Consider the following 27,291-nt stretch of genomic DNA (forward strand, 5'->3'; position numbering starts at 1 on the left):
TTCTCCAACATCAGCTGTCTCAAAGCCCTTTGCTACCTTATGAATGAAAATCCCGCTTCTGACACCATTTGTTAAATTTTCTGTAATTTTTTTCTACTTCCCATTTTCACAAACATTACATGTCTGACACCATTTTATCTTATCTTCTCTATCTAACATATTCGCTAGTGCCCCACCCAAAAGCCCCTCCTGCCTCACGAATGATCATCCCGCTTCTGACACCGTTTGCCCTAAAATTCTGAGGAGAACCAATCGTTCCACTTTGTTATCGTATGCCATCTTTTCTGGTGTCTATTCTGCCTTACATCTTCTCGAGTCCTTGAATAATTTCCAACATCCTCTGTCGCATGGATCCTTCCTGCTTCATAAACGGACCATCGCACTTCTGACACCATTTGTCGTTCAACTCTGAAGAATGGTACCTCAATAAATGTACCCCATTCCAGTCATACAATTGTTCTCCAATATCAGCTGTCTCAAAGCCCTTTGCTACCTTATGAATGACAATCCCGCTTCTGACAGCATTTGTTGCATTTTCTGTTATTTTTTTTCTACTTCCCATTTTCACAAACATTACATGTCTGACACCATTTTATCTTATCTTCTCTATCCAACATATTCGCTAGTGTCCCACCCAAAAGCCCCTCCTGCCTCACGAATGATCATCCCGCTTCTGACACCGTTTGTCTTGAAATTCTGTGGAAGACCACCTGTCTCACTTTGTCATCGTCTGCCATCTTTTCTGGTGTCTATTCTGCCTTACATCTTCTCGAGTCCTTGAATAATTTCCAACATCCTCTGTCGCATGGATCCTTCCTGCTTCATAAACGGACCATCACACTTCTGACACCATTTGTCGTTCAACGCTGAAGAATGGTACCTCAATAAATGTACCCCATTCCAGTCATACAATTGTTCTCCAACATCAGCTGTCTCAAAGCCCTTTGCTACCTTATGAATGGCAATCCTGCTTCTGACACCATTTGTTAAAATTTCTGTTATTTTTTGTACTTCCCATTTTCACAACCATTACCTGTCTGACACCATTTTATCTTATCTTCTCTATCTAACATCTTCGCACCCACCCAAAGCACCTCCTGCTTCACGAATGATCATCCCACTTCTGACACCGTTTGTCCTGAAATTCTGTGGAGGACCACCTGTCTCACTTTGTCATCGTCTGCCATCTTTTCTGGTGTCTATTCTGCTTTACATCTTCTCAAGTCCTTGAATAATTTCCAACATCCTCTGTCGCATGGATCCTTCCTGCTTCATAAACGGACCATCGCACTTCTGACACCATTTGTCGTTCAACTCTGAAGAATGGTACCTCAATAAATGTACCCCATTCCAGCCATCCAATTGTTCTCCAACAACAGCTGTCTCAAAGCCCTTTGCCAACTTATGAATGACAATCCCGCTTCTGACACCATTTGTTAAATTTTCTGTTATTTTTTTCTACTTCCCATTTTCACAAACATTACATGTCTGACACCATTTTATCTTATCTTCTCTATCTAACATATTCGCTAGTGCCCCACCCAAAAGCCCCTCCTGCCTCACGAATGATCATCCCGCTTCTGACACCGTTTGCCCTAAAATTCTGAGGAGAACCAATCGTTCCACTTTGTTATCGTATGCCATCTTTTCTGGTGTCTATTCTGCCTTACATCTTCTCGAGTCCTTGAATAATTTCCAACATCCTCTGTCGCATGGATCCTTCCTGCTTCATAAACGGACCATCGCACTTCTGACACCATTTGTCGTTCAACTCTGAAGAATGGTACCTCAATAAATGTACCCCATTCCAGTCATACAATTGTTCTCCAATATCAGCTGTCTCAAAGCCCTTTGCTACCTTATGAATGACAATCCCGCTTCTGACAGCATTTGTTGCATTTTCTGTTATTTTTTTTCTACTTCCCATTTTCACAAACATTACATGTCTGACACCATTTTATCTTATCTTCTCTATCCAACATATTCGCTAGTGTCCCACCCAAAAGCCCCTCCTGCCTCACGAATGATCATCCCGCTTCTGACACCGTTTGTCTTGAAATTCTGTGGAAGACCACCTGTCTCACTTTGTCATCGTCTGCCATCTTTTCTGGTGTCTATTCTGCCTTACATCTTCTCGAGTCCTTGAATAATTTCCAACATCCTCTGTCGCATGGATCCTTCCTGCTTCATAAACGGACCATCACACTTCTGACACCATTTGTCGTTCAACGCTGAAGAATGGTACCTCAATAAATGTACCCCATTCCAGTCATACAATTGTTCTCCAACATCAGCTGTCTCAAAGCCCTTTGCTACCTTATGAATGGCAATCCTGCTTCTGACACCATTTGTTAAAATTTCTGTTATTTTTTGTACTTCCCATTTTCACAACCATTACCTGTCTGACACCATTTTATCTTATCTTCTCTATCTAACATCTTCGCACCCACCCAAAGCACCTCCTGCTTCACGAATGATCATCCCACTTCTGACACCGTTTGTCCTGAAATTCTGTGGAGGACCACCTGTCTCACTTTGTCATCGTCTGCCATCTTTTCTGGTGTCTATTCTGCTTTACATCTTCTCAAGTCCTTGAATAATTTCCAACATCCTCTGTCGCATGGATCCTTCCTGCTTCATAAACGGACCATCGCACTTCTGACACCATTTGTCGTTCAACTCTGAAGAATGGTACCTCAATAAATGTACCCCATTCCAGTCATACAATTGTTCTCCAACATCAGCTGTCTCAAAGCCCTTTGCTACCTTATGAATGACAATCCTGCTTCTGACACCATTTGTTACAATTTCTGTTATTTTTTTGTACTTCCCATTTTCACAACCATTACATGTCTGACACCATTTTATCTTATCTTCTCTATCTAACATCTTCGCTAGTGCCCCACCCAAAGCACCTCCTGCCTCACGAATTATCATCCCACTTCTGACACCATTTGTTTTGAAATTCTGTGGAGGACCACCCGTCTCACTTTGTCATCGTCTGCCATCTTTTCTGGTGTCTATTCTGCCTTACATCTTCTCAAGTCTTTGAATAATTTCCAACATCCCCTGTCGCATGGATCCTTCCTGCTTTATAACGGACCATCACATTTCTGACACCGTTTGTGAGTCAACTCTGAAGAATGGTACCTCAATAAATGTACCCCATTCCAGCCATTCAATTGTTCTCCAACAACAGCTGTCTCAAAGCCCTTTGCCACCTTATGAATGACAATCCCGCTTCTGACACCATTTGTTACATTTTCTGTTATTTTTTTCTACTTCCCATTTTCACAAACATTACATGTCTGACACCATTTTATCTTATCTTCTCAATCTAACATCTTCGCTAGTGCCCCACCCAAAAGCCCCTCCTGCCTCACGAATGATCATCCCGCTTCTGACACCGTTTGTCCTGAAATTCTGTGGAGGCCCACCTGTCTCACTTTGTCATCGTCTGCCATCATTTTGTTGTTTATTCTGCCTTACATCTTCTCAAGTGCCTCAACCATTTCCGAAGTCCGCTGTCTAATGAATTCTTTGTGCCTCATAACGGACCCTCGAACCTCTGACCCTATTCCAGCCTGCCAACTGTTCTCCAACATCATCCGTTTCAAAGTCTTTTGCTGCCTCATGACTGACCATACCGCCTCTGACGCCATTTGTTATATTTCATCTAATCTCAGTGCCTCACCCGAAGGCCCGTCCTGACTCTCGAATGACCATCCCGCTTCAGACACCATTTGACAAAAGGACTACCCTAAACTGGATTCCAACTGCTTCCATTGACCCTTGTAAAACAGATGTGGGTACAAGTGCTCAGATTGTGCAGGTGTACCGAATGTTGTGTCTCCCGAGTGTGCATTCCAACCCAGGAGCGTTCTTTCATTCTCTGAATGTGACTTTTCCTCATTCCCCTTCAGCCTTTGCTCCACTTCCCTCGTCTCCATCTGCTCTCAGACTTTCCCTGCAGGCAGCGATCAAATCACAGTTGAAGAATCCAAACAAGCTGGGAAGCGAGTAGGGGCGGAGCCTAAAGGCAGCCATGGGATTAGAACTCATAGATGCCCTCTTGGACCACAGGCCCAGTGTTGTATTAAAGGCTTTGCGACGACGTGCTCATAGTTTCCTGGATGGCGTCGTGCACGGCGATGTCGACGTAAAATATGCGACACACACACACACACACACACACACACACACACACACACACACACTGGATTAGCAGCATGGAGCTACAGCATCCAATGTTCCCTACTGTCCGAGGCCCTCAGCATTATAAGCATCCAGGCGGGTCGCACTCGGTCCACCTAAATACTTGCTGACCTGCTTTCGCTAAGCGCGCTTGTCCGGCCCCGTCTGGACAACTTAATGAAAAGACCATTTTTTTCTAGGACGCCAACGAGAGCACATATTGGAAATCCATACCTTTGTGCAGCTGTGGTGGTTACGCCGATACGTTTACCTCGCAAGCAGGTCGCCATAAGCACCCGTGTCGTCTTCCAGGAAGTTGTCCGGCTCGATAGTTGACTGAGTTTTATTTACATCTGCGAGTTGCAAGGCCACCGATCAATAATAAGCAAAGGAATGCTTTCAACCAGCAGAATGCTAATTTTCTTACTTAACACGTTTTTATGTGTAAAGTCGCTGAATGATTTATCGTCATATATTACACAAGGTGTCTGATACAGCTTTTTTATTCCGATACAATACCGATATTGGAGCCTTGAGTATTTGACCTCTGATCTGACACGATATCAGCATGAATTCTCCATATTTTATTTTGTAGTGTGAAATGTTATAAAAGGTTTGGTAAAGGGGAAATAATCAAGCAGAGAACAACGGTAGGTTGTTAGCATGTTAATGTTAGCATGCTAACAGTTAGCATTTGTCACATACCAACTTATATGTTGCTACTAAGTGGCCTAGTGGTTAGAGTGTCCGCCCTGAGATCGGTAGGTTGTGAGTTCAAACCCAAGTCATACCAAAGACTATAAAAATGGGACCCATTACCTCCCTGCTTGGCACTCAGCATCAAGGGTTGGAATTGGGGGTTAAATCACCAAAATGATTCGTGGGCGCGGCACCGTTGCTGCCCACTGCTCCCCTCACCTCCCAGGGGGTGATCAAGGGGATGGGTCAAATGCAGAGGACACATTTCACCACAACTAGTGTGTGTGTGACAACCATTGGTACTTTAACTTATATGACCCTGAGGTAAAGGGTTTCAAAATTAGCTAAAAAAGTTAGCATGCTAATGTTAACATGCTAGCATGCTAATTGTGGAGGTCTTGCTCCTCCTCCGGGTTCTTCAGACCACCAAGGACGGACATGACTGTCATGTCTGTGTAATCATGTTTTGTTTTAAGTCATGTTTTGTTTAGTTATAGGACTCTTTAGTTTCTGTCTTTTCACTCCCTTGTCTTGTTTCCATGATTACCCCATTAGTTTCACCTGTTACATGTTTGGACTCATTGTGCACTCTTGATTGTCACCATAGCAACCCATTAGTTTTCACCTGTCACGTCACGCACCTGTTTCACGTTTTGAGTCACGCACCTGTTTTCGTTAATCATGTCTGTAGTATTTAAGTTCAGTGTTTTTCAGTTTGTCTTGCTGACGACATCCCCGCATTTATGCTCCTGCACACTCTCCACACCCTTATGACCCTTGCTACTCTTTTTTCATGCCGGTTCCATGCCAAGTAAGTTTTTGTTTATTAAGCCACAGTTAGTGTTTTGTTTAATTGTTCATAGTTTCTGCCAATGTGCAAGTTTTGTGTTTATAGTCTAGTTTTGTACCTCCGCCCCTGTGCGCGCCTTTTGTTTGATCCTTTCTTTGTAGTTATAGTGTAAAATAAATAATGTCTTCACCTTCACGCCACATCTGGTCCAATTCACTTGCACCACGGGAGAACAAACCACGCCATAGTCCATGTCTTGACAGATGTCGTCAGCAGAAAAGTTCTCCCGCAAGATTGGACGAAGGAACGTGGGAGGTCCTGCGCGCCATGGAAGCCGAGACGCTATTCCCCCAGGGAGCGCAGGGGGATGATGTGGGGGAATGGAGGCAAGCTGGTGCCGATCGGCGCGTCGCTCCCGTCCCGGAAACGTCGCCAAGGACGGGGAAAGACTTCCGCGAGCCGGCAGGACACGCCACTCCCACAAGCCCCTCCCCCTCCGGGCGGAAGCAAGCAGCAGCCAGCCCGGCTTCGCCCTGATGACATCACAGCCCAGGATTTTTTTTTCAATACTTTTTCTTTAAATCACCCGCCTCCAGCTAAAAACTCTAATGCCATGTCTTTGATAAAACTATCAAAACATGTTTTTAGAAATCAGGTCTAATCAGTCCAAGCCACATCCCAAATTTCATGCCCCGCCCCCCAAGACTCATGCCCCGCCCCCCAAGACTCAAGTCCCGCCCCCGTCACAGTTTTTTTTCTTTTTTTTCGCCCACACAACCCCAGGTGGGGCATAAAGAAAAACATTCTGGCCAAAATAAAGGGGAAGTTTCGGCCCCCCTCCTGTCCTCCCTCCGCCCACCCCTAGAGGGAGTTCCAGACCGCAGGGAGCGCGTCTGGTATCCGCCCCTTGAGGGGGGGGCTAGGGTTGGGAATTGTTCAGGTGGGGTGGCTCTGCATCACCATGCCAAGCCACAGCCTCCAGCACGGCCGCCACCACCAGTCTTCCGACCTGCCAAGCCACAGCCTCCAGCACGGCCACCACCACCGGTCTTTCACCATGCCAAGCCGCAACCCCCAGCTAGGCCACCTCCACCTGCACTAAGGCTAGCACCAGTAGCTGCACCACGGCTAGCGCCAAGGCTAGCACCAGAGCCAAGGCTAGCCCCTGTCGCAGCACCATGGCTAGCACCAGCTCCACGCCAAGTCCAAGACCAAGACCCTCCACGCCAAGTCCAAGACCAAGACCCACCACGCCAAGCTCCGGTACCAGCTCCACGACGCCAAGTGCCGCCAGTCGCAGCTCCACGACGCCAAGTGCCGCCAGTCGCAGCTCCACGACGCCAAGTGCCGCCAGTCGCAGCTCCACGACGCCAAGTGCCGCCAGTCGCAGCTCCACGACGCCAAGTGCCGCCAGTCACAGCTCAACGACGCCAAGTGCCGCCAGTCGCAGCTCAACGACGCCAAGTGCCGCCAGTCGCAGCTCAACGACGCCAAGTTCCGCCAGTCGCAGCTCAACGACGCCAAGACCTAGACCCGCCATGCCAAGACCTAGACCCGCCATGCCAAGACCTAGACCCGCCATGCCAAGACCAAGACCAAGACCCGCCATGCCAAGACCAAGACCAAGACCAAGACCCACGCCAAGACCAAGCCCCACGCCAAGACCAAGACCCACGCCGAGCTTCGCCGCTGGACACGCCACGCCGAGCTTCGCCGCCTGACTTGCCACGCCGAGCTGCCACGCCTGCCAAGTTGACGACGCGCCTGCCTCCTCGTCGGCTACGGATATGGCCGCTACCTGGTCGCCCGCCACGCCAAGTGCGCCCACCTCCCAGTCGGCCACGAATGTGGCCAATCCCTGGGCGCCCGCCTCGCCTGCTGCAGCGGCGTTCCACTCGCCGCCGCCACTTGACTTTGCCTCGATGGATTCGGGGCCACTTGGGCTGGCGACCCACCGCCATGTCCCCCTCCCGCCCTCCCATGACTTTTGTTAAGTTTTTTCTTGGACATCTGGTATCTGTCCTTAAGGGAGGGGCTCTGTCATGTCTGTGTAATCATGTTTTGTTTTAAGTCATGTTTTGTTTAGTTATAGGACTCTTTAGTTTCTGTCTTTTCACTCCCTTGTCTTGTTTCCATGATTACCCCATTAGTTTCACCTGTTCCACGTTTGGACTCATTGTGCACTCTTGATTGTCACCATAGCAACCCATTAGTTTTCACCTGTCACGTCACGCACCTGTTTCACGTTTTGAGTCACGCACCTGTTTTCGTTAATCATGTCTGTAGTATTTAAGTTCAGTGTTTTTCAGTTTGTCTTGCTGACGACATCCCCGCATTTATGCTCCTGCACACTCTCCACACCCTTATGACCCTTGCTACTCTTTTTTCATGCCGGTTCCATGCCAAGTAAGTTTTTGTTTATCAAGCCACAGTTAGTGTTTTGTTTAATTGTTCATAGTTTCTGCCAATGTGCAAGTTTTGTGTTTATAGTCTAGTTTTGTACCTCCGCCCCTGTGCGCGCCTTTTGTTTGATCCTTTCTTTGTAGTTATAGTGTAAAATAAATAATGTCTTCACCTTCACGCCACATCTGGTCCAATTCACTTGCACCTCGGGAGAACAAACCACGCCATAGACCAAGTCTTGACAATGACAGCCTCGTTCATCGTTGTGAACACTGATTTATTTTTCGATATAGAGTTCTTCATATGCTTTTCAGCCATTGGGTTGAGTGTCAGTCCTCGCTCTCTCTCGTGCTCGTGCTCGTGCTCGTGCTCGTGCTCGTTTTCCCTCATCTCCCCTCTCCTTCCCGGCTGCTGCCTTTAACAGAGCGACAGGTGATTAGATAAACGCGCCCAGGTGGGCCATCCACGCACCTGCCGCTGATCTCAAAGCCGGTCCTGGCACACCCCGCTTCGCTGCAGGTCTGCAGGCCACACCTCCCCCCACACTAATGTTACCATTTTAACAATTAGCATGTGTCACATACCAAGTTATATGACTCTGGGGTAAACGGTTGAAAAATTTGCTGAAACAATTTAGCGTGCTAATGTTAGCATGCTAGCTTACTAACGCTAACATGCTAACACTTAGCATGTGTCACATACCAAGTTATACGACTCTGGGGTGAAGGGTTTCAAACTTTGCTAAAAAAGTTAGCATGATAACACTTAGCATATGTCACATACCAAGTTATATGATTCTGGGATGAACAGTTGTAAAATTATCCAACAAATGCTTTAAGATGCTAATGTTAGCATGCTGACACTTAGCATGTATCACATACTAAGTTATGTGACTCTGGGGTAAACAGTTGCAAAATTAGCTGAAAAAGTTAACATCGTAACACTTAGCATATGCATACTTGCCAACCCACCCGGATTTTCCGGGAGACTCCCGAAATTCAGCGCCTCTCCCGAAAACCTCCCGGGACAAATTTTCTCCCGAAAATCTCCCGAAATTCAGGCGGACCTGAGTGATGTGTCGACAGCCTGTTTTCACGTCCGCTTTCCCACAATATAAACAGCGTGCCTGCCCAATCACGTTATAACTGTAGAATGATCGAGGGCGAGTTGTTGGTTTCTTATGTGGGTTTATTGTTAGGCAGTTTCATTAACGTCCTCCCAGCGCACAACAACACACAACAACAGCAGTCACGTTTTCGTCTACCGTAAAGCAGTTGGTTGCTGTAAACAGCAATGTTGTGACACTCTTAAACAGGACAATACTGCCATCTACTGTACATGCATATGTGACAATAACATCTAGGGCTTTTAGAGAGTGCAGTGCACAACTGCGCACACAACAAGGAGACGAAGCAGAATGCATCATCAGAGAGGGTGTTCAGCATGGTTAGAAAAATAGTGACAGAGAATAGAACAAGGATGGACAATTCAACCCTTAACTCAACAATGAGTAGATGAGTGTTATGTGTGTGTATATGTGTAAATAAATGAACACTGAAATTCAAGTATTTCTCTTAATTATATATATATATATATATAATTAAATATATATATATATATAATTAAATACATATATATATATATAATTAAATATATATATATATATATATATATAATTAAATATATATATATATATATATATATAAGTATATATATATATATATATATATAGCTAGAATTCACTGAAAGTCAAGTATTTCTTATATATATATATATATATGAAATACTTGACTTGGTGAATTCTAGCTGTAAATATACCCCCCCCCCCCCCCCCCGATATCCGATTATCCGATATTGTCCAACTCTTAATTACCGATACCGATATCAACCGATGCCGATATATACAGTCGTGGAATTAACACATTGTTATGCCTAATTTGGACCACCAGGTATGGTGAAGATAAGGTCCTTTTTAAAAATAATAATAATATAAGATAAATAAATTAAAAACATTTTCTTGAATAAAAAAGAAAGTAAAGCAATATAAAAACAGTTACATAGAAACTAGTAATTAATGAAAATGAGTCAAATTAACTGTTAAAGGTTAGTACTATTAGTGGACCAGCAGCACGCACAATCATGTGTGCTTACGGACTGTATCCCTTGCAGACTGTATTGATATATATTGATATATAATGTAGGAACCACAATATTAATAACAGAAAGAAACAACCCTTTTGTGTGAATGAGTGTAAATGGGGGAGGGAGGTTTTTTGGGTTGGTGCACTAATTGTAAGTGTATCTTGTGTTTTTTATGTTGATTTAATAAAAAAATAAAAAAATTAAAAAAAAACCCCGATACTGATAATAAAAAAAACGATACTGATAATTTCCGATATTACATTTTACAGCATTGATCGGCCGATATTATCAGACATCTCTACTAATAATCCTTTCAATGCAGCTGCTGCCATCTTTTGGTGTCCACAAGAAAAAGAAAGACGACAGGAAGAGGTTGCCTTCAGCCACGGCTCTGAATGCCAGTGTTTTCTCACCCGCCGCTTTTTCAGTACTTTTGCTTGTACTTTAGTCAAATGTCTGAAAGCAATAGTAGAGTTCAGCAGAATATTTATACGTACTCCGGTGTCATGTCAGCTTTAGTACAAGGACAAGATGAAGGCCTTCCTCCACTCAAGAGCCAGGAAGTCAGGCCTCACATCCTCCCCGCGTGTTTACTTTTATTCGCCCTCGCCATCGCGTCACCGTCCTCGCTCATGCTGTGCGGACGTGCTCGTGTGCCACTGAAATGTGCAGGAAGTATGCTTCTCCTCATATTCATGTCACAGGATGTCCACAACGAGTCTTGCAGGAAGACTCTCTGGGAGGGGTTGTGTTTCATGAGGTCAGAGGTCACTGGTGTTTTGGCACCTGCACCCTTTTTAGACTTTGTGTTTGAATCCAATGCACTTACTGCACATATTTATATTTTGTCCTTTCACTCCTTTGTTGTTTTTCTGTGTCGGCAAAAATACATCCAAGGAAGCTTTTATCCCATTTTAAATATCCTTTAGTTTTTATTAGAGATGTCCGATAATATCGGGCTGCCGATATTATCGGCCAATAAATGCTTTAAAATGTAATATCGGAAATTATCGGTATCGATTTCAAAAAGTACAACTTATGACTTTTAAAACACCGTAGTGGTACACGGACGTAGGAAGAAGTACAAAGTGCCAATAAACCTTAAAGGCACTGCCTTTGTGTGCTGGCCCAATCACATAATATCTACGGCTTTTCACACACACAAGTGAATGCAAAGCATACTTGGTCAAAAGCCATACAGGTCACACTGAGGGTTGTCAGGACGCTGGGTTTTTCGCAGCTTACTGCGAGATTTGTTCTCCCGGGATGCAATCGGACTATGCCCGAAAAGGCTTGAAGGTAGGAACATTATTTAATATTGACTTTCAAAGAGGGACAAATAAAGGGAGTAAAAGGCGAAGGCACAACTTAGCGAAGGAAAAAAAAACTAACACTTAGCGTGAACTATGGACATGAAACAAAAACTCGCTAACTGTGGCATGAATAAACAAAACTTACTCGGCAAGGCATGGAACGAGGAGTATGAACAAAGCAAACGCATGAATACAAGCATGAAACTATCAGCATGAACTATGGCATGAAACAATTCAGAACAGAGCAATATCGCTAGACCGACTGACTGGCAACCACAGGTCGAAATAATAATCTCATGATTAAAGCAGGTGTATACCGATATCCAAGAGTGACTGGCGGGTGTACCGGGTGTTTGCAGTACAGGTGGTGCACAAAAGGAAAAAAAACATGAAGAAAAGAAGGAAGAAAGAGCACTGAAATGGAGAGCCGTAAGCCGCTGCGTCATCTTGGGGAAAAAAAGAAAAAGAAAAAAAATATATATATGTTTATAGATTCCATTATAAGTGTCCTTATTTAATTATCTAGTATAATTAAAGAATGAATGATAATATTAATAAAATACACATTTTTTGTTGTTTGTTTTCAAATATTGAGTAAAAATGTTATGATTTTTGTTTTTTTCCTTTTTACACAAATATATAATATAGACAGTGTGTATATTATAAATAATGTAATGTATATATATGTATGTATATATTTTTTATGTATACATACAGTATAGGTTTATTTATGTATAAAATGTGTATATATACAGTATATGTTCATATTTGTATGTATAATTTCGCCACACCTAGTGTGTGCGTTGGTACTTTAACTTAATATGTATAAAATTAAATATTGTAAATTTTTTTATGTATATATGTTGTATATAATTAAATAATAATAATAAACAATAAAGTAACTAATTATTATATTCAAGTATACATATCATAAATATATATAATAAATGTTTGCGACGTATGTAGTTATTGTAAATATATCACGTTTGTTCAGTTAAATTGTCGTAATTGAATTGTTATTGAGGATACATAATCTTTGTTCATATTTTAATATTATATTACTTAATTATAAAGTGATGACGCTTTTACTTTAAAAAAGCATTTAATTCCATCGGGAAATTTTTTTTATTTTTTTGTACTCGTTATACATTTTTGAGTCTATTATTTTGCTTATTTTATGGGAAATTCAGCTGCTGACACCTGTAAGAATTTGTATTAGCTATTAGTGGGGGACCAGTAGTCGGGGGAGGAGGGGGCTGTCACAAGTGACACCTCGTCAGCGTATCGCCGATGAAGGCCATGGTGGCGTTTTCTCGCCCAGCAGAGATGGAGCTGCCAGTCAAGGTCGAAATGATGTAAGTGACATGCAGGGAGCCTGCTGCACACTCACAGCTGCGACTAATATTTCTGTACACTGGATCTCCCTCTAGCTGTGTACCTAATATTTAGTCCAGTGTTTCTGCTCTTCCGTGGGATTTGTGAGCAAAGAACCATTTTTAACCGTAAAATTGCTCAATTACGCCATCTTATTATGATTCTAATTTTATTCCGCCGCTCGTTTGCTGATGTTCCTGCTTGGGAATTCCAATTAATCCCAGTCGTTCAGTCCCAGATGTTGAAAAGTCCATTGCCCATGTCATAAAATGTCATTTTCATGCCAGGCTTCATCCAAACTGCGTGTTATTAGACTTTGATACAAACCATCCTTTTCTCCTTTGAAAAGCCCGGCTTTGAGCCGCCGGAATAAGGATGAAAGGAAGATGGAGAGCAAACAAAAGGGTCTAAGAATAGAAAAAGGGGATTAGTTAGTGAGTGAAAGCCAACACACGCCTTGTCAATCGTCATCACTCGTCACATATCAGCTTGTTTTTTATTTACAAATATAAAAAAAACCCCACAAACTTCCTGCCTGGGCCTCACAAAGACGACTGTGATTTTAGCAGGCCGCTAAAAATATGTGACCTGTCTATTTTTGAATGCAGCCATGTCAGACTGTGCAGGAAGTGCAGCCAATTACTGTACACTCCGCTCTTTGCTTTCACTGGTGCACTTTTGCAGCCAGCACTGGAAAGGATAGAAATGATCAGTTCCGGGGTCAAACTGTCACCGTCACCATAACATTTTACCATCACTCACTGTTGTTAGTGTAAAAACAAATAGTCTGCAAACTAGGGATGTTTTCCGATTACGTTTTTTTTTTAATGCCGCCGATTCCAATACCGATCATTAGGGGTGTAACGGTACACAAAAATTTCGGTTCGGTACGTACCTCGGTTTAGAGGTCATGGTTCGGTTCATTTTCGGTACAGTAAGAATATTTATTTATTTACCAAATTTATAAACAATGGCTTTATCCTTTTAACATTGGGAACACTATAATAATTCTGCCCACGTTAATCAACATTAAACTGCCTCAAGTTGTTGCTCGGATTAAATAAAATGACAAAACTTTTCTTCTACATATAAAAAGTGCAACATTAAACAGTTTCAAGTCAACTCGTCATGCTTAATTTATTACAGCATTTGGGAAGCCTGTAGTTGATTTATTATGTAAATGTTATATTTTTATCAACATGTGATAGCAGGGACCCTGCCATTCAAAACTAGGCTTCTGCATTACTAATGATTAATGTAATTATAGCTGAAAAAATGGTACAATAGCAATAGGAGAGACTATTCATCCCTGAACACCATGGAGTTCATGTAGGCTTATTGATGCACTTACATTATTATATCAACTATCAGAGACAGAAATTCTTCATTTTGTCATGATCCGTTACCCGGATCATGGCATGATTTATGTTGGTTATGTTTCTGTTTTAGTCTGTTTCCTGGGTGCACACTCTTTCCCTGTTTATTGTTGGTTTCCATGGGCACTGATTCTCCTCACCTGTCTTAGTTTTGCAATTAGTGTTTCCACCAGGTGTTTTGGCTAATCACTCCCCTTTATAGTTTCCTGTCACCCAGCAGTAAGTGCTGGGTCAATGTTTGCAATAGGCAACATTTACGTCCTCCTGTTTTTGCTCCTCGCTCTTTATTTTATTCTGCCGACCAGAATCCCCGTTTTTTTCACCCTTGGTGACATTTTGGTTTTTGTTTAGCCCCACGCTTGCTAGCGTCCTCAGTTTCGTATTTTTGTCCTGCCTTTTACTTATTAAAAATACTTAAATCTTACCTGTACGCCGCTCCTGCTTGTCTTCTGCCTTGGAAGGAACACAACAATCTCCGCCATGCGTCCAAGACGTAACACATTTAACATAATGTCCTTTTTTGCTGCTTCAACACAGCTCAATCAACACAGAAAAAGGTAAAGTGAAATAACAGACAGACAGGGCTTTGCTGTCCGTAACACACACACACACACACGCACACCCCTATTAAAAACAATGAAATAGTATGTTATGTCTTGATCTGTAGTCTGGATCATGTTTTTGTTATTTTCTGTTAGTTTTAAGACTCCATTAGTTCCTGTTTTTGTGCACCCTTGTTTGTTTTAGTTTCCATGACGACTTATGATTTTCACCTTCCTCTTGCGTTCGGGACACACCTGTCTCTAATCAAGAGACCAGTATTCAAGCCTGTCTTTGCCTGTCAGTCGGCCTGGCGTCATTGCTTGTGTCATGTTATTGTTTGCTTCATGCCTTGCCAAGTAACTTTTGTTTGTTCATACCACAGTTAGTGAGTTTTTGCCCTGTCCATAGTTTATGCTAAGTGTTGATTAATTGATTGATTGAAACTTTTATTAGTAGATTTCACAGTACAGTACATATTCCGTACAATTGACCACTTTGTATGGAAGTTTTTCAACTTGTTTAAGTCGGGGTCCACGTTAATCAATTCATGGTTAGCTTTTGTTTCCTGCGCTAAGTTGTGCCTTCGCCTTGTGTGCCTTTTTGTTTGTACCTATTTGAGAGTCAAGATTAAATCGTGTTCCTATCTTCACGCCTTGTCCGGAAAACTCAGTTTGCATCCCGGGAGAACAAACTTCGCAGCAAACTGCGGTCTCCCCGTTATGACATGTTAACTTTGACGACACTGTTCGTCTGTTATTCAACGTTATTCAAGTGTAAAAAGAAATTAATATTCAAAACAATAACACACACTTGGTCCTAAAGACAAAAGACATCACCCTAAACCTGTTGAGCTTCTTTTCTATCACGACTTGGACTATGGCGTGGTTTGTTCTCCCGAGGTGCAAAATATTTGGACCATATGTGGCGTAAAGGGGAATACATGATTTATTTAAACACTATTACTACAAAAAAAAGCGAAAAGCGCGCACAGGCGGAGAAACGACTTGGCTATGAAAACAAATACTTGCACAAAGGCAGAAACTATGAACAACAAAAAACACTAACTGTGGCTTAATAAACAAAAACTTACTTGGCATGGAACCGGCATGAAAAAAGAGCAGCAAGGATCATAAGGGTGTGGAGAGTGTGCAGAAGCATAAATGCGTGGATGTCACCAGAAAGACAAACTGAAAACACTGAACTTAAATACTACAGACATGATTAACGAAAACAGGTGCGTGACTCAAAACGTGAAACAGGTGTGTGACGTGACAGGTGAAAACTAATGGGTTGCTATGGTGACAAACAAGAGTGCACAATGAGTCCAAACGTGGAACAGGTGAAACTAATGGGGTAATCATGGAAACAAGACAAGGGAGTGAAAAGCCAGAAACTAAAGAGTCCAATAACTAAAAACATGACTAAAACAAAACATGATTACACAGACATGACACTTTTCGATGCCGCCTGTTGAGCAAAAGGAGTGTTAGCGCAGCGCTAGCGAAGAAGGAATGCTAACATGGCGTTAGCGTCACAATGTTAGCTGTGCTTGAGGAATTGGAATGGGAAAAAAACCCAAACAACTTCAGTGTAGCTAGTTAGCATAAAAATTCCTAGCTCCTCCCCCTCATACTTGCCAACCTTGAGACCTCCGAATTCGGGAGATGGGGGAGGGTGGCGGGGTTTGGTTGTAGCGGGGGGTGTATATTGTAGCGTCCCGGAAGAGTTAGTGCTGCAAGGGGTTCTGGGTATTTGTTCTGTTGTGTTGATGTTGTGTTACGGTGCGGATGTTCTCCCGAAATGTGTTTGTCATTCTTGTTTGGTGTAGGTTCACAATGTGGCGCATATTAGTAACAGTGTTAAAGTTGTTTGTACGACCACCCTCAGAGTGACCTGTATGGCTGTTGACCAAGTATGAATTGCATTCACTTATGTGTGTGTAAAAGGTGCATATACTATGTGACTGGGCCGGCACGCTGTTTGTATGGAGGAAAAGTGGACGTGACGACAGCTTGTAGAGGACGCTAAAGGCAGTGCCTTTAAGGCACGCCCCCAATATTGTTGTCCGGGTAGAAATCGGGAGAAATTCCGGAGAATTGTTGCCCCGGGAGATTTTTGGGAGGGGCACTGAAATTCGGGAGTCTCCCCGGTAAAATCGGGAGGGTTGGCAAGTATGCTCCCCCTCGGCCCAAAAGTACTACAAAACAGACCCTTTTTGCGGCAATCTTCGAAAAGCATGTTGTGCTAACGTGAAACCCTTTAAAGCATTTGACTAAAACACTATTCCTTTTTTTTCCCAGGATCCTTCAGTGCAGAAGGTGGGCGGCAGCAGAAAGAAGACGGTGTCCTTCAGCAGCATGCCCTCCGAGAAGAAGGTACTTTGCCGTTTGTTTTTCATCATCATTAATCAGGCCTTGATTTTTGTACCCTTGATAATGATTTGGAGTGCATGAGAAAGAAGAGAGGATAGGTCGGACTTTTATTATTGTCTCACAGTGGGGAAATTCGGTTTTTACAGACAATAACAGAAAACATAATGGGAAACAAAAATGTAGTAATAAATACTACATATTGCACAGTAGGATGTAGAGATACAAGTTAAAATAAAATACAATACAGCTCGAATGAAGCTATGGCCATCTTGTAACGATATTGGGGAGGGAGGGGGGGAAACGACACCAGGAGGTTGCACACAGCCACAGCTAGATTATTAGAGCATGCAGTGGTTGTTTGCTTTCATAGATCATACACTACGGGAAACCATGCGGTTGATTGAATACTGCCAACTTGTGCAGTTAGTTAAATAAAAAAATGAATCGAGAGGTTGCCTACAGCCACAGCTGGATAGTTAGAGCCAACGGTGGGCATTTGCGATTGTAGTTCACACACCCAGCTAATTGTTTAGAGCAGGGGTGCTCACACTTTTTCTGCAGGCGAGCTACTTTTCAATTGATCAAGTCATGGAGATCTACCTCATTCATATATATAATTTATATTTACTTATTTATGAAATATATGTTTTTGTTAACAAGTTAAAGGTGTTTAATGATAATGCAAGCATGTTTAACACATATAGTTAATATTGTTAATACATTAAAGGTGTTTAATGATAATACAAGTATGTTTAATACATATAGTTAATATTGTTAACAAGTTAAAGGTGGTTAAAGATAATACAAGCATGTTTAACACATATAGATTCCTTTCTTTCATGAAGACAAGAATATAAGTTGGTGTATTACCTGATTCTGATGACTTGCATTGATTGGAATCAGACAGTGGTGATGATAACGTCCGCATTTTCGAATGGAGGAGAAAAAAAGTCCTCCTTTCTGTCCAATACCACATGAAAGTGGTTGGTTTTTGGCATCTTATTTATCCAGCTTCCGTACTCCTTTGTATACACTTTACAAGAAATACATTGTCGGCAAACTCCGTAGCTTGCTAGCTTGTGCACGCCAGCTTTCTGAGACTCTTATTTTGGTAGCGCAGGCAGGATGAAGCAGAGCTTTTATTGTGCAACTGTGCAGTTGGTTTTTGGAGTTTTGACGACAGGTACGGCGCCAGAGTCTGTTGAAATAAAGTGTTTCTCGCCTTCCAGTCGGTAATTTTAATGAGCTGGCAGCAGCCAGCGTCATCTCAGAAGACCCTCGGGTGCCGTGAATGTCAATCAAGTGACGAAAGTGACGTCATAGTGAAGATTTATGATCGCTCATTTTTAGGACTATTTTTTTAATGCCTGGCTGGTGATCGACTGACACACCCTCCGAGATCGACCGGTAGATCACGATCGACGTAATGAGCACCCCTGGTTTAGAGCATGGGTGTCAAACTCTGGCCCACGAGTGCTGGTCCAGTCACATAATATGTGCGGCTTCTTGCACGCACACAGAAGTGAATGCATGCATACTTGATCAACAGCGATACAGGTTACACGGAGGATGGCCGTAGAAACAAGTTTAACATTGTTAGAAATATGCGCCACACTGTGAATCCACACTAAACAAGAATGACTAACACATTTCGGGAGAACAGCCGCACAAAATAGCACACACGCACCTTGTAGCGTCCCAGAAGAGTTAGTGCTGCAAAGGGTTCTGGGTATTTGTTCTGTTGTGTTTATGTTGTGTTACGGTGCGGATGTTCTCCCAAAATGTGTTTGTCATTCTTGTTTGGTGTGGGTTCACAGTGTGGCGCATATTTGTAACAGTGTTAAAGTTGTTTATACGGTCACCCTCAGCGTAACCTTTATCGCTGTTGATCAACTGTGCGTTGCATTCACGTGTGTGTGAGTGCAGAAGCCGCAAATGTCTTGTGTCTGGGCCGGCACGTTGTTAGAATGGATGAAAAGCGGACGTTAAAGGCAGTGCCTTTAAGGCACGCCCCCAAGACTGTGGTCCGGGTGGACTACGAGATATAATGACTGATGAACACCTTCGTTCGATAATGAAGGTTGCCTCAGCTCAAAGCCTGAGCCCCGACATTAATGAACTAGCATCCAAGAAAAGATGGCAGGTATCTGGCTTTCCATTTATGAGTTAGTTTACGGGCCAAACTATATCTATGAGTGTTGATCTAAATGGCCCAGCCCTACACTCATGTTAGCGACAATGCTAGCACAGTTGAGGGATATTCTGTTTATGATGGTATATTATTATATTATATTTGTGTGCTGCATGTTGATCAACAACATGACCAAACACCACAAGTAGGATCACATGATGTCATAAAAGTGGAGGGAAATGAGTGTCTCCATGGTGATGGCAAAAACCTTATTGAAAAATTAGCACTATTGCACTTGTTATTAACCGGCAACACTAATAGTACACATCATTTCATAATTTTAACTGGCAACACTAATAATACACATCATTTCATAATTTTAACTGGCAACACTAATAGTACACATCATTTCATAATTTGCACTTGTTATCAACTGGCAACACTAATAGTGGTCTTAATTTCATAATTTATATTTGTTATTAACTGGCAACACTAATAGTACACATCATTTTATAATTTGCACTTGTTATTAACTGGCAACACTAATAGTGCACATCATTTTATAATTTGCACTTGTTATTAACTAGCAACACTAATAGCACACATAATTTCATAATTCACACTTGTTATTAACTGGCAACACGAATAGTGCACATAATTTGATAATTTGCACTTGTTATTAACTGGCAACACTAATAGCACACATAATTTCATGATTCGCACTTGTTATTAACTGGCAACACTAATAGTACACATAATTTGCACTTGTTATTAACTGGCAACACTAATAGTACACATCATTTTATAATTTGCACTTGTTATTAACTGGCAACACTAATAGTGCACATCATTTTATAATTTGCACTTGTTATTAACTAGCAACACTAATAGCACACATAATTTCATAATTCACACTTGTTATTAACTGGCAACACGAATAGTGCACATAATTTGATAATTTGCACTTGTTATTAACTGGCAACACTAATAGCACACATAATTTCATGATTCACACTTGTTATTAACTGGCAACACTAATAGTACACATAATTTGCACTTGTTATTAACTGGCAACACTAATAGTACACATAATTTTATAATTTGCACTTGTTATTAACTGGCAACACTAATAGTGCACATCATTTTATAATTTGCACTTGTTATTAACTAGCAACACTAATAGCACACATAATTTCATAATTCACACTTGTTATTAACTGGCAACACGAATAGTGCACATAATTTGATAATTTGCACTTGTTATTAACTGGCAACACTAATAGCACACATAATTTCATGATTTGCACTTATTATTAACTGGCAACACTAATAGTACACATAATTTGCACTTGTTATTAACTGGCAACACTAATAGTACACATCATTTCATAATTTGCACTTGTTATTAACTGGCAACACGAATAGTACACATCATTTTATAATTTGCACTTGTTATTAACTGGCAACACTAATAGCACACATTTCATAATTTGCACTTGTTATTAACTGGCAACACTAATAGTACACATAATTTGCACTTGTTATTAACTGGCAACACTAATAGTACACATCATTTCATAATGTGCACTTGTTATTAACTGGCAACACTAATAGTACACATCATTTCATAATTTACACTTGTTATTAACTGGCAACACTAATAGTACACATCATTTCATAATTTGCACTTGTTATTAACTGGCAACACTAATAGTACACATCGTTTTATAATTTATATGTGTTATTAACTGGTAACACTAATAGTACACATCATTTGCACTTGTTATTAACTGGCAACACTAATAGTACACATCATTTCATAATTTACACTTGTTATTAACTGGCAACACTAATAGTACACATCATTTCATAATTTGCACTTGTTATTAACTGGCAACACTAATAGTACACATCGTTTTATAATTTATATGTGTTATTAACTGGTAACACTAATAGTACACATCATTTCATAATTTGCACTTGTTATTAACTGGCAACACTAATAGTACACATCATTTCATAATTTGCACTTTTTATTAACTGGCAACACTAATAGTACACATAATTTCATAATTTGCACTTGTTATTAACTGGCAACACTAATAGTACACATCATTTCATAATTTGCACTTTTTATTAACTGGCAACACTAATAGTACACATCATTTCATAATTTGCACTTGTTATCAACTGGCAACACTAATAGTACACATCATTTCATAATTTGCACTTGTTATTAACTGACAACACTAATAATACACATAATTTTATAATTTGCACTTGTTATTAACTGGCAACACTAATAGTACACATCATTTTATAATTTGCACTTGTTATTAACCGACAACACTAATAGCACACATAATTTCATAATTTGCACTTGTTATTAACTGACAACACTAATAATACACATAATTTTATAATTTGCACTTGTTATTAACTGGCAACACTAATAGTACACATCATTTTATAATTTGCACTTGTTATTAACCGGCAACACTAATAGTACACATCATTTTATAATTTGCACTTGTTATTTGGGTTCCCAGTTGATCCGGCCTTATATGTACTGTATGTGTTGTTGTAGTGGCCGGGTGAATACGCTGTGCTTCTTCCCTGGCAGGTGAGCAGCGCGGCCGACTGCTTGGCCTTCATGCAGGGCGGCTGCGAGCTGAAGAAGGTGCGTCCCAACTCCAGGGTCTACTGTCGTTTCTACACGCTGGAGGCCGACCTGAGCTGCTTGCGCTGGGAGCCCTCCAAGAAGGACAGTGAGAAGGCTCGGCTGGACATCGGCAGCATCCGAGAGGTCCGAACCGGGAAGAGCACCGAGACTTTCCTGCATAACGGCCCTCTCTCGGAACACCTGGCTGAGGAGGCGGCCTTCTCCATCATACATGGCGAAGTCTACCAGGTACACTGCAAAAAGTCAGTGTTCAAAAACAAGAAAAAAAAAAAAAAAATGAGGGGTATTTTATTTGAACTAAGCAAAATTATCTGCCAATAGAACAAGAAAATTTGGCTTGTCAAGACTTTCCAAAACAAGTAAAATTAGCTAACCTCAATGAACTCCAAAATACCTTAGAATAAGTATATTCTACGGAGCCCCTAAAGGGACATGGGGGAAAAAAAATTTTTTTATAATTTATTTTTGTATTTTTTGTTTTTTAGACATGTATCTTGTCTTAACTTTTTATAAAGTTAAAAAAAAAATAAAAATCTTTTTTATAATTTATTTATTTATTTTTTAGACAGTTTCTCTTGCGCACAAGATACATGTCTACAAAAAAAATAATAATTATATAATTTTTATTTATTTTTTATTTTAAACTTTATAAAAGTGCGCACAAGATACATGTCTTTAAAAAAAATAAAAAATTATACATACATACATACATTATACACCTCACTACTAACAAGTGCACTTTTCTTGGTAGAAAAAAAATAAAAGAGACCATTTTGCTCAATATGTTAAAAAATATTCTTAAATGAAGTAAACGCTAGTGCCATTATCTTGACATAATGATATGCACTCGGCATTACATTTCTTGAAACCAGCAAACTTATACTAAAAACTAATTTATTGTTCTTAATGGAAAGGCAACAAGGCAACCGCTTGTTACTCTCGGGGTCTCCTAGCCGCTCAGGCAAATCATATTGTCTAAAAATGCATTTTTCCATCGATAACATGACATCATCGCGCCAAGTGCGTGCTCTTTCAGTCAATTAGTGCACATAAATTTTTTTAATTGTAATTTTGAAGAATTTATCTGAATGTGCATGAACTATTTCTGTTCAAAATTGTTTTAAATGTCACATGTTAAATGTTTAAATATTAACTGTCAGTTTATTGTACTGTGCCAACTGTACTACTATATGAGTACGTATTTTCTATTGTTTCATTGAAAATAAAACAGCAAAGTCCATTTGGCTGTCATCTGTTTTAATTATGAGACACAATTGTGTCAAAATCATGATTTTTTTTTTTTTCATGCTTGAAATAAGAAATGATTACTTTAAAAAAGTAGTTTTATACTTGTGAGTGTTGATGACACAGCTTTGCAATAGTTGATATTCTAGTTTCAAGCATGTTTTACTCAATATAGGTCATCAAATCTCAGCAACAAGCTGTAATATCTTACTGAGATCATTTAGGACCAAAACACTTAAAACAAGTAAAACACTCTAACATAAAATCTGCTTAGTGATAATAATTATCTTATCAGACAGAAAATAAGCAAATATCACCCTTATTTGAGGTATTTAATCTTACTTAGATTTCAGTTTTTGCAGTGTAGAAACTCGGGATTGTTTCGGTACTTTATTCTGCTCTAGCCTAACTTTTTTCGTCCTCGCAGTCCCTAGACCTGGTGGCGCTGTCGGCCGACGTGGCTAACATCTGGGTGACGGGCCTCCGCTACCTGCTGGCGCACCCGTCCGTCATCGGCGGGGCCGCGGGGAGCTTGGGCGAAGGAGGAACCATGGAAGGCAGCCTGGGCAGCAAGCTGAGGAGCGAGTGGCTGGCGGCCGAGTTCGCCCAGGTGGACGAGGACGGCTACGGGATTGTGTCGGAGGACGTGGCGGTGGCAACCATCTGTAAACTGTGTCCTGGGATCAAGGAAGCTAAGGTGCGCTTGTTTTGTGTTCTTTGAAATGGCCGTGTTTCCGGACTATAGAGAGCACCGGTATATAAGCCGCAGCAGACTATAAGCCGCACATATATACGTTGTTAAATGAGTTATTTACACAGAAATATTTTGTAACTGTTAATTTACATACCTTAAGTGTTTCCAAACGGTGTCTGTCACACGGCAGTAAAACGGCTCATCAAACAAAACAGAAGTCTTGGTCATGGACCCACGAGCTGCAGAAGCTAGCTCTCTAAACTGTTACGGCTCAGACTCCTGCCACCGCCGCTCATCCATCTGTGCGCTCCAGTGAGAGTACCGCGGGCGCACCTCCGCATGGCTGCAGGAGATCTGCAATCAGCGCACCTGCCTGGGATGAACGAGCTGCCTTCATAAGCCCGCACAACCTGCCATGCCGTGCCGGAGTATAGTCTTCTGTACCTTTCGCTTCCTGTGTTCTCCTGTGATCCCTTGTTGTTCCCCTTGCCTCCCGGACTGCTCTTTTGGATTCTCGACTTCCCGCTTGGACACGTTTCTCTCGGTCGCCCTGGATCATCTGCCTGCCCCACGGACTTCCGTGTTCCTTCGCTCTCGTTCAACATTTACGATAACACTCAACAGCTAATCTACACACATAGTCTTACACCATACACACTCTTGGATTTTTTCACGCTCCATTTCCTTAGTTTGTATAATTATTATTGTTTGTTTATTATATATAGTGACTATATATATAATAAATACTTAGAGCAGGGGTGCTCACACTTTTTCTGCAGGCGAGCTACTTTTCAATTGATCAAGTCGTGGGGATCTACCTCATTCATATATATAATTTATATTTACTTATTTATGAAATATATGTTTTTGTTAACAAGGTAAAGGTGTTTAAAGATAATACAAGCATGTTTAACACATATAGTTAATATTGTTAACAACTTAAAGGTGGTTAAAGATAATACAAGCATGTTCAACACATATAGTTAATGTTGTTAACAAGTTAAAGGTGTTTAATGATAATACAAGCATGTTTAACACATATAGTTAATATTGTTAATAAGTTAAAAGTGTTTAAAGATAATACAAGCATGTTTAACACATATAGATTCCTTTCTTTCATGAAGACAAGAATATAAGTTGGTGTATTACCTGATTCTCATGACTTGCATTGATTGGAATCAGACAGTGGTGCTGATAACGTCCACATTTTCGAATGGAGGAGAAAAAAAGTCCTCTTTTCTGTCCAATACCACATGAAAGTGGTTGGTTTTTGGCATCTTATTTATCCAGCTTCCGTACTCCTTTTTATACACTTTACAAGAAATACATTGTCGGCAAACTCCGTAGCTTGCTAGCTTGTGCACGCCAGCTTTCTGAGACTCTTATTTTGTTAGCGCAGGCAGGATGAAGAAGCGCTTTTATTGTGCAACTGTGCAGTCGGTCTTTGGAGTTTTGACGACAGGTACGGCGCCAGAGTCTGTTGAAATAAAGTGTTTCTCGCCTTCCTGTCGGTAATTTTAATGAGCTGGCAGCAGCCAGCGTCATCTCAGAAGACCCTCGGGTGCCGTGAATGTCAATCAAGTGACGAAAGTGACGTCATAGTGAAGATTTATGATCGCTCATTTTTAGGACTATTTTTTTTAATGCCTGGCTGGTGATCGACTGACACACCCTCCGCGATCGACCGGTAGCTCGCGATCGACGTAATGAGCACCCCTGTCTTACACCATACACACTCTTGGATTTTGTCATGCTCCATTTCCTTAGTTTGATTGTTTGTTTATTATATATAGTAACTATATATAATAAATACTTAGAGCTATACCATCCCCTCGTGTCTGTTGCCGTCACCTCCCCTCAGCAAACATAACATAAACAGTAGGAGTGTGAGAAAAATCGATTCCAATTGGAATCGTGATTCTGACGTTGTGCGATTCAGAATCGATTCTCACTTTTAAAAAATATATAATTTTTTTCTTTTTATTTTTTTTTTTTTTTTAAATTAATCAATCCAACAAAACAATACACAGCAATACCATAACAATGCAATCCAATTCCAAAACCAAACCCGACCCAGCAACACTCAGAACTGCAATAAACAGAGCAATTGAGAGGAGACACAAACACGACACAGAACAAACCAAAAGTAGTGAAACAAAAATGAATATTATCAACAACAGTATCAATATTAGTTACAATTTCAATATAGCAGTGATTAAAAATCCCTCATTGACATTATCATTAGACATTTATAAAAAATTTAAAAAAAGAACAATAGTGTCACAGTGGCTTACACGTGCATCGCATCTCATAAGCTTGACAACACACTGTGTCCAATATTTTCACAAAGATAAAATAAGTCATATTTTTGGTTCATTTAATAGTGAAAACAAATTGACATTATTGCAATCAGTTGATAAAACATTGTCCTTTACAATTATAAAAGCTTTTTACAAAAATCTACAACTCTGCTTGCATTTCAGCAGACTGGGGTAGATCCTGCTGAAATCCTATGTATTGAATGAATAGAGAATCCTTTTGAATCTTGGCAAAAATCTTAGCCACACGATTATCAAATGTAATAGGAAAATGAATTCATACTGACCAAACTGGCTTCATGGAAGGTCGACAATCTTCAGACAATACAAGGAAATTGTTTAATGTTATTTACTATGCTAGAAGTCTCCCTTATCCCACAGCAGTATGTACTGTTGATGCGGAGAAGGCATTCCACCGCATAAACTGCTCATTTATGTTTTGCACATTACGTAAATTTGGATTTGGAGATAATTTTGTACAATGGATTAAGATGCTTTATACAAGGCCCATGGCATCAGTCAAAACCAATAATCATATTTCAGAACCTTTTTTGTTAAAAAGAGGAGTAAAACAGGGATGTCCTGCATCTGGATTATTATTTAATTTGGTTATTGAACCCTTAGCTGCAAAAATAAGAAGTGAAAATAATATTCATGGTATAAAAATTGTCTCTCAGTATAATAAGCTATCAATGTATTGTACCTGTCACATGTTAAAGGGGAACATTATCACCAGACCTATGTAAGCGTCAATATATACCTTGATGTTGCAGAAAAAAGACCATATATTTTTTTAACCGATTTCCGAACTCTAAATGGGTGAATTTTGGCGAATTAAACGCCTTTCTATTATTCGCTCTCGGAGCGATGACGTCACAACGTGACGTCACATCGGGAAGCAATCCGCCATTTTCTCAAACACCGAGTCAAATCAGCTCTGTTATTTTCCGTTTTTTTGACTGTTTTCCGTACCTTGGAGACATCATGCCTCGTCGGTGTGTTGTCGGAGGGTGT

At 40.8% G+C, this 27,291-nt stretch overlaps 1 protein-coding gene across 2 annotated transcripts in view; it reads left to right on the plus strand.

Annotated features, from left to right (window-relative positions):
- Window positions 1-27,291, plus strand: part of plcl1 (phospholipase C like 1) — a 172,313-nt gene that overhangs the window by 72,229 nt on the left and 72,793 nt on the right. Inside the window, exons 1-4 of one of the 2 annotated variants that reach the window (XM_061970835.2) lie at window positions 11,203-11,527; window positions 17,135-17,209; window positions 21,961-22,248; window positions 23,693-23,962. In XM_061970835.2, the coding sequence (XP_061826819.2) occupies window positions 11,495-11,527; window positions 17,135-17,209; window positions 21,961-22,248; window positions 23,693-23,962 (666 nt within the window). In that variant the 5' untranslated portion in view covers window positions 11,203-11,494. Of the gene's footprint in view, window positions 1-11,202; window positions 11,528-17,134; window positions 17,210-21,960; window positions 22,249-23,692; window positions 23,963-27,291 lie in introns of those variants that run through there. The other variant, XM_061970833.2, reaches the window with a different exon arrangement.

This window comes from Nerophis lumbriciformis, linkage group LG13, assembly GCF_033978685.3.
Source record: "Nerophis lumbriciformis linkage group LG13, RoL_Nlum_v2.1, whole genome shotgun sequence".
In the NCBI taxonomy this organism is placed as follows: Eukaryota; Metazoa; Chordata; class Actinopteri; order Syngnathiformes; family Syngnathidae; genus Nerophis; species Nerophis lumbriciformis.